This window comes from Myotis davidii, unplaced genomic scaffold (genome assembly GCF_000327345.1).
Source record: "Myotis davidii unplaced genomic scaffold, ASM32734v1 scaffold204, whole genome shotgun sequence".
NCBI lineage: Eukaryota > Metazoa > Chordata > Mammalia > Chiroptera > Vespertilionidae > Myotis > Myotis davidii.
Genome location: NW_006299715.1, coordinates 3199073 through 3207773, shown reverse-complemented (window position 1 = coordinate 3207773; position 8701 = coordinate 3199073). Strand labels below are relative to the sequence as shown.

Sequence of the window (8701 nt, the reverse complement as noted above, 5' to 3'; positions counted from 1 at the left end):
GCCAGCAAGAGAGGAGAGTTGGGAGGGACCAGGCCTGCAAGGGAGGGCAGTTAGGAGCGATCAGACCTGCAGGGGAGGGCAGTTATGGGTGACCAGGCTTGTAGGGGAGAGAGTTGGGGGGGGACTAGGCCTGCAGGGGAGAAGGTGCAGGCTGGGCTGAGGGACAACCCTGCCCCCTCACCGCCCTGTGCATGAATTTCATGTACTGGACCTCTAGTGTGTTAATAAAAAGCGAGGGGTCCAGAGAGTCAGAGAGCTCAGCTTCTCAAGCTAAGCCTTCCCTGGCTCCCCTAAAATGCCTCCCAAATTTATATTTCATGTCTAATTTATTTAATTTACTCGCAGCCCCTTCTCCAGATTCCTGAACCCTAGTAGATTCAGGATAACACTGTGGCAGAAACACTCACTGTGTGGCTCAGACACAGGGTGCCTGGCCTGGATGGTGATTCTCAGATCCCAAACAGGAGATTCCACAGACATCAGGGACAGGCAATTTATAAGAACTGTCATAGGTGATGTGAAGGAAGATCTCACTGGTATTGGTGGTGGGGGGGTAAGAGCCTAATAATTTCTAAAACTGCATTTCCTATAGACATAGACTCTTGGAATCTGAATCAAGTCAAGTTGAGTGAAAGAAAAGAAAGAAATGTGACATTTCTTACAGACCCGTGTTATTAGATTGGCACTTGCTATAGCTGTAAGTCATTGGAGATCTAAAGATTAATTCATGTCTACTCTTTAGAAGCTTTCCACCTATTTGGGAGCTGGGGGATGTCATATGACACCTAATAAATAACTCAGAGCCTGGCAAGACCCTCCATGGTGTGTAAGAATTCTCAATCAAAAGAGGCAGACAGTTGAAAGATGCAAAAGGCAGCCAGTCAGATTGATGGATAAGAATTTCTCCTGAAGGGATATATTAAAATACACTCTCCATCACTGCATGCCAATATCACAATTTCTAATTGCCACAGCTATAAACTCATAAAATTTTATATACCCTAATGTGTTTTTGGAAATATGCCCATTTGATATGAACGAGAAGTCCAGAAACTGGTGATGGAATAAGAAACTGTAGAGTTAATGATTTCCATAAAATTGCTCACAGGTTTGTCTTCATGGAGTCTGGGAGCTGAGAAGGTCCCTAGAGGACAGCGATCTCCTCCTGTCCCTTCCATTCCTCAACTCCTCTTGTTTCTCAGGGTCAAATCAAATTTAGCATGACCTCAAAGTTGTTTGAAAGACCACTGTGATGGTCAGGGTCTTGGTGTAGCAGGTTTAGGTGACTGGGCCCAATGTTTACCTCCACCCCTTAATTGCTGTGTGAATAAAGACCACTGTTACCTCTTGCCTGGGCAAATATCACTTCCTAACTGGAGGTTTAGTCTCTGTCCCTTCTAAATACTGATTAATCATCTTAAATTATTTTTCTACTGAACTGCTAGGGAGTTACTTTCTTGTTTACAAACTTCCAATGATCACTCCATTTAAAAAAACCCCAAATTTTGTGGTTTGGCTTTCAAGGCTTCCTTAGGACATGATTTCAATCAACTACCCCCCCAATCCCCCGCCACTGCCCCCCAATCAAGTCTTTTGAGCGTATTACTTTTGCTCCCCATGCTATTTGTTCTGCCAGGGAAGCTTTCCTGTTCCTCTCCACACTGTTATCTTTCATGGTTTTCCTAATATTTTCTCACTGCCTGGAATGCTCCTACCACCAATCCTTATCCATCTGTCAAGGTCAAATTGCATGTGACCTCCTCTGAGAAGTCTTCCCTGAGCATCAGATGGACCCGAGTTTGAGATCATACTCAGCCACTTACTTCTTAAAAGACTTCAGGTGGTTACTGAATTTCTTTAGGGCTCAGTTTTCTCATCTGTGAAATGGGTAAGTTAACACCCATCTTGTAGCCTTGTAAAGTACACATGGGTTAGTCATATTGTAAAGTACTTAGCACAGTTCCTTGTCCATGGTAAATAGCAAAGAATGTTACACATTACTCTGATTTTTTCCATGGACCCGAGGTCTCCTTTTCTCTGAATTCCCCATTCACCTTGAGCCTCTCTTATATTCTTTCTTGTAAATCTGATTTTGCATTTTACATGTTGGAACGCGTGTTTTATTTTCCCCATTGGAATGATAACTCCTTGAAGGTGGGATCATGTTTTATTCTGGTGTCCTTTGCAATGCCCTCTATACAGAAGGCCTCTGAACGATAGGCGAAGGCTGACCTTTCGGGTGTGAAACTGCTAATGAGAATTTGCTTTCCTCTCATTATTTCTTCTAAAAATTGGCAATATTTTTAAAAGTTAATTTTGCTTAGATATGAGAATCCTAGTTGTTGGGCTTCTGTTTCAGAGAAATATAGGAAGTCAATTCATGAAGTGGCTCCTGGAGATTAATAAATTTTAATTAAATCTTGGGAAACTTCACACGGTTAAAGGCCATGTGGCCTGAACTCAATCTCACCGTTTTTCAGCACACATTCCACATTCCATGTGCTGTGTGCCACTCCTTGGGAAAAAATGGTTTCATGTTCTACTGAGTTTGTGAAACATTAGATTCTAATGACCCACTCCTAAAGAGATAGAGGACACATTAAAAAACAAAAACATGGGAGAACAGATAAACTTTCTAGCATGTGTGACGATCAAAAAGTTTTGATTACTAGAGCTCCATATGAAGTTACTGAGATAAATTTGAGCAAATTATTTAACCTTTCTGAGCTACAATTTTCTCAAATTATAAAGTAAAGATGACAGTAGAATATCACTAATAATATCTCCAATAGGTTGTGCATTTTAAATGAAACTATCAAATAAAGTGCCTAGAATAATGCTTGATGCAAAATAAGTAGTCAATAAAAGGTTATAAATTAATCTTTTTATTAGTACAAATACTTGCAAATAGAGTATTCAAAAAATAAAATGAAAAGCTAAAATGTGTGAGAAGGCCTGCAGCGAAGAAAGCAGCATTTAATAGCTAATAAGAGCTCACATTCATTGAGCTCTTATATGCCAGATACTCTTATAGCAGACCCTTTGCATGAATTTCTAATTTAATCCTCAAGATTCCCCTAAAAGAATAGGTAGAGTTACATTTAACAGATGAAGAAACTGATGCTTGAAGGGTTCTGGGCGCGCAGGGCAGTTAAAGGTGGAGCTGTGTTTGAAGTAGGACGTCTGTGACCCCAGACCTAAGTTCTGTTTCACATGGTGCCCAGCTTTCCTCATCACACCTTTGGTCATCATTTCACTAATGACCCAGCCACGGGTGTGCCTTGGGATGCATTTTGGGAAGTAGAGTCTCAATTCCCCCAGTCTGCTTGGTTCATGGGAGCAGCCATGTTTTCCTACCTCTGCGCTTTTGCTCACTGGCCTCTGCTTGCACTTTCTTGCCCCTCTTGCTTCTCTCATAATATTTCAATCCTCCTCTAAGGTCTATTCAAAAGCATGCTATGAGATGCTGTCTTTGAGGTCAGCAGGCTGATTTCTAAAGCCTCTCTCTAAACTCTTCTCCACCTACTTCCTACAGGGTTGAGTGCCTTCCTTCTCTCTGTCAAGAACCAAGTTCAGAGTCTCGTTGAGGTTTATGGCACAGAGTGGACACCCAGGTAAGGGTATCTCTTTCCTAGTCTCTCCAGGGTGTGATTCCTGAGCCTGGTCATGGTTCACAGGTCCTAGTTCACAGATCTGGGGTGTGTGGCAGTAGCAGGCAAGATGGGCTAAGGCAGTGGTCGGCAAACCGTGGCTCGTGAGCCACATGCAGCTCTTTGGCCCCTTGAGTGTGGCTCTTCCACAAAATACCACATGCAGGCGTACACATACAGGGAACATTGTGGAGTGAAAGAAGATGTAGTGTCGAGGATTAAGAAAGGTATGTTGAGATGGTTTGGACATATAGAGAGGATGAATGAAAGGAGACAGACGAAACAAGTATACAAGATGAATGTGGATGGGAGTGTTAAAAGGGGTCGACCTCAGCAAACGCAGCTCAATCAGATTGAGGACGTTTTTAGCAAAGGCCAGCTTAGGAGTACCCTAATTAAGTCAATAACAATGTACCTACCTATATAGTTTAAATTTAAAAAATTTGGCTCCCAAAAGAAATTTCAATCGTTGTACTGTTGATATTTGGCTCTGTTGACTAATGAGTTTGCCGACCACTGGACTACGGGGTTTAAACTAAAATCCTTTCCAGTTCAGACAGCATGGCTCCCACACTCCCTGGCAGCTCATTGGTTAATACTCTCCTCCCTCCGTCCTCTCTCCCAGCCTTTCCGAGGTGAACAGACATGATTAGGTCGCATGGGTCCTCTCATCACCGTCCTTTTTGGGACAACCCTGACCTGTCCTTTCCAGGGCGCTGTGCAGGTTTCATCACCTATCCCCCAGTGGCTGCGCCTCAGATGAGTCAGCTGGCTTGGGTTTCATTAGCAACTCTAATTGCCTTTTGTTTTCTTCCTCATTGGGGCCTCTGAAGGTCCCAGAGGCGGGGCCTGGCCGGTCTGGCTTCCAGAGAGGCCGCCAGCCTCCGTGGGAACCCGGGATGGAAAGTCCTCGCTGGGCTCCGCAGCAGTCACGTCATGCCACACTGCGCTTTTCTTGGCCGCACCCTTCCCCAGGGCGCACTCAGGCGCCACGTAACCGCTGGCCATCCCAGCTTTCCAGCTGCCTGTGATGAGGTCATGGGGTGGGGTCCCGGAGACCCCCTCCAAATAGGGTGGGGGCTTCCTCAACTGGCTTGGGAATGGCCAAGAGGACGAGAAGGAGGAGATGATATTACTCTTGACTGTCCAACCCACTGCTGCCTCTCTTGATGCCGAATGGCCGGCATGGAGAGAGACAAAGGGAGATGAGAGAAGATATGGAAAGGAGAAGGACAAGGACCTGATAGGCACGGGTCCCTCAGTTCCTCCATTACCAATGACGGATGGAGAAAGGAACTCACAGTTGCTCTTGACCACCTTGCAATGAGCTGATGGAACTGCCTTCTCCCTTTTCTACAATAACGTCCTTCCTCTGATCTTAATCGCTTTCCTTTCAAGAAGACTACAAAAGGCAGGGGAAGCCACGATCATCCACCATAAGTAATCAGAATTTAACACAAAAGGGGAACCTATCCCAGTTACAGAACAGCAGTTGCTACAGCAAAGACAGAGTCCTTCTCAACCCAAGCCCAGCGCCCCCGGGGAGCACCCATGTTCTCACCCAGGCCTAACAGGAGCGTCTGCCAGTGTCTCTAGATCAGAGGGGTTTGCAGGCTGAGGTTGTTTAGATGTCCCAAGCCACTCAAATGCTTGGTCAAACCCACAGGGCTTTTAAGTTGCTGCTTGCGAGTTTCTGCTTGTGAGTCCATATGTGCGCGTAAAGGAATGAATATGGGCTCTGCTAAATTGCAGCCTGCTGGAAGAATTTGCAGACCTCCACAAATATCTAGGGGTTTTTTTTGCACCTGGAAGTCTGCCTCGAAAAGATGGGAACACTGATAACAGGCTTTTCCAGAGAAATTGAAAGAACACATCACACATTTACGTGCCCTTCCTCCTAAAACCACAAGAAACTCCTCATATGGTCAACGCATGGCAAAACAAAGAACAGTTTCGCCTCTCTGCTCGCTACCTGCTTCTGAGGCACAATCAAGAAGACAAAGCCACCCCATTCAGATAATAGCACCGTCAGTCAACTTGATTGAATAAACTTGGAGTTGAACTTTCTTTCTCCCCAAGACATAATAACTGCAACCTCCTCCATGTGGTTACAAAGGGAAAAATCAAATGATTTATTTAACTTTTGAAAACACATCCTGCAAAACAAGTTTATAAGAAGCCATAGAAACCGTATTTAGAGGATTTTTGGAACGTTATTAAAAATGTCCATGGGAAAGATTTCTGAGTTAATAGCAAGATTATAGTGCAGGAAGTTGAGCTGCATATAACCGAATGAGAAAATGTAGATACTCTGACCTCAGCAGTATGTTAGCCTATCGCCACACCAGCAAATGCCAAGTGCATCAGAATAGATATTTTGAAGAGCCGCACACAGTTTCTAAAGGAAATGGCATTTTTCATGCAGTCAAAAGATACTTCACAGAGGTTTGTGCGTCAAGCAGAATAGGAAGTAGGAGAAAGCACCACCGCTGAGTTTTCCACCCTCTGATTCATTTGTTGATATACTTTCTACAAGTCCCTCATTTCTTTATAAGTAGCTGTCTTAAGTTCCTCTAATAAACATTTTTGACAAAGGCCACAGTGAAAATGGTAGCTTACCTTGTCTAGGCATTGCTGACATCACACGTTCCTCCTAAACATGAAGCTTTCTGGCTTTGGTTGTCCCATGAAGTTAGAAACCATTAAAAAAATGTAGAGCAGAAATACGTGTTTATTATCCAAAGCTGCTTCAAAACAATATAAAAAACAACTTGATGAAAAATGAAGTGCTCGTCTGAGCATGAGAACGCGTTTGAAGCTCGGAGCTCATGCTGTTGTAGGAGGTTTTGCAACTGTCTTCCTCAGTTTAAACAACCTCCTGCTCCTCCCAGGCACTTGCCAGCTCCTGTAATTTAAAGCAACTGCGATCCTTCCCATAATACTCACATTTCAAAGAGCTCAGTATATACTCTCGTTAGGAATGAATACAAGTGGGTGACGTTCCTCCACAAACCCAGATGGAGGCAAATGAGCAGCAAGGGTTTCAGGTGTCTAAACCCTTCTGTTTTCCTCTTTTATCCTTGGATCTTCTTACCCTGTTACTTCCAGTTGCTGTTGCCTTTTCAAGTGTTGCCTTGAGAATGAGTGGCATCACTTCACTGGGAGCAAAAAGTACATAGGAAAGTTTACGTCCCAACTCAGGGAACGATGATACCGGTGAAATTGTATTTAAAGAGCTCTTCGCTATCACAATGATTTCATGAAATGCTCCTGTTTGAAATTTTAAAATTAGTATACATTATATTTTCATAAAAGGGGGAAATACTTAAACTGGTATTATTGGTCTTATTTTAACCTTCATCCTGTTTGCAAATCACCATCCCCAGAAAGGTTACTTGCTTTGCCGAGTTCATCCACGCAGCTGAATACATTTAGTTTGTAACTGGTGTTACCAGTTTTACTGAAAGCACCCTTCCCTAACTGGCATATCCATTCCTCCCCCCCAGCCCCCCCCACACACTTGTGAATTAAAATTATAGCCAACTTAAAGTGTGGTCAACTGAAATTGGTGATTTAAAATTTTTATAGTATATCTTTTAATAAAATTTTCAACTACAATCCACATACAATGCTATTCTGCATCCGTCTCAGATGCACAGCACAGTGGCCAGTCACACACTCTACAGTGTGGTCCCCGACATACCAAGCAGCCACTTGGCCCCTTACATAAGTCATTACCATATTATTGAATACCTTCACTATGCTGTAATTTACATCTCTGTGACTATTCTGTAACTACCAATTTGTAATTCTTAATTCCTTCATCTTTTCTACACAGTCCCTCAACCTCCTTCCCCTCTGTCAAATGTGAATCTGTTCTACTTTTTTATTTTATTCTTTAGGTTTCATATGTAAAGTGAAATCATATGGTATTTGTCTTTCTATATCTTAAATCAGGGATTGCTCAGTACATGATAAATAATAAGTGCTCAATAAACATTTACTGAATGAATAAAACAGTGCATAGCTCCAGACCAATCAACTGTTTTGACAATCTTGGTTTTCAGATCTTGGTTCCCATCAGGCAAGGTTAATATGACAAAGCTTCTACAGATAGTAAAGGTCAGATAATGTATGCCCTTGTTAGACTTAATGAGTGGTTATAATATAATCCAGAAGATAACACTTCTAATTGAAATAGTGCAAAGAGAAAAAATCTCACACCACAGGGAGAGGTCAGGTTTCAGACTTAATGTGCTGTGAAAGCAGAGACAAAGGTGGAGTTGATTTTTGCTCTGGCTTCTCCTGGGGAGATGTCTGGAGACACAAGCACACATACTGTCCTAGACACGGATCCACCATGCTCCAGTTGTATGACTTCCAATGTGTTACTTCATTTCTGTAAGTGTTGGTTTCCTTAGTAGTGAAAGATTTAATGTAGGTATGTTAAAACAACCTATTTACATATATACATAATATTGCATTTATTCAACAAATATTAATTAAGCACCTCATTGTGTACCTGGTATTTTGAAAGACCTATTTATGAGTCACATGATGAACATTGTGATTGGTCATGGACATGGGATCCTGCTCTAACACTAACTTCAACTCAGTGGCGTTGGCCTAATAGGAGGTGAGTGGTAAGGAAACTGAGACCAGAGGCTGGAAAGGTGAAAAGCATGCTTTGCAATGGTGAAACATACAGTGAAACTGACATCTGTGACAACTTGAAAGGCCACATATGCCACGTAACATTGTAGGTCTAAGAGAGGAGGATGGGGAAGAAATAGTGGCGTGTGTTGGCTACTATCAACAGCACTTGCCAAGGTCTTTCAAGAATGAGATGAGCCTAGAAAAGATATGTCTAAATTACATTTGATGGCTTGCAGAAGCCTACTAATTTTTGGCAGGACTTCCATTGCTAAAATAACTGTAAGCCTGTGCTAAATATGTCTTTCAAGACTGAAAATAACGACTTCCTCTAGATTAAGGAAGTGGACCATTGGCTGCACAAAGGGCCAGCTCCTCAACACGCACCTCAGAGGTGG

The 8701-nt window shown here is 42.8% G+C and overlaps 1 protein-coding gene across 1 annotated transcript in view; it reads right to left on the bottom strand.

The window, feature by feature from the left end:
* Window positions 1–6516, bottom strand: part of C1QTNF7 (C1q and tumor necrosis factor related protein 7) — a 118705-nt gene extending 112189 nt beyond the window's left edge. Inside the window, exon 1 of the mRNA XM_006775823.2 lies at window positions 6270–6516. Coding sequence (XP_006775886.1) covers window positions 6270–6291 — 22 coding nt within the window. The 5' untranslated portion in view covers window positions 6292–6516. The remainder of the gene's footprint in view (window positions 1–6269) is intronic.
* Window positions 6517–8701: the final 2185 nt, after the last annotated feature.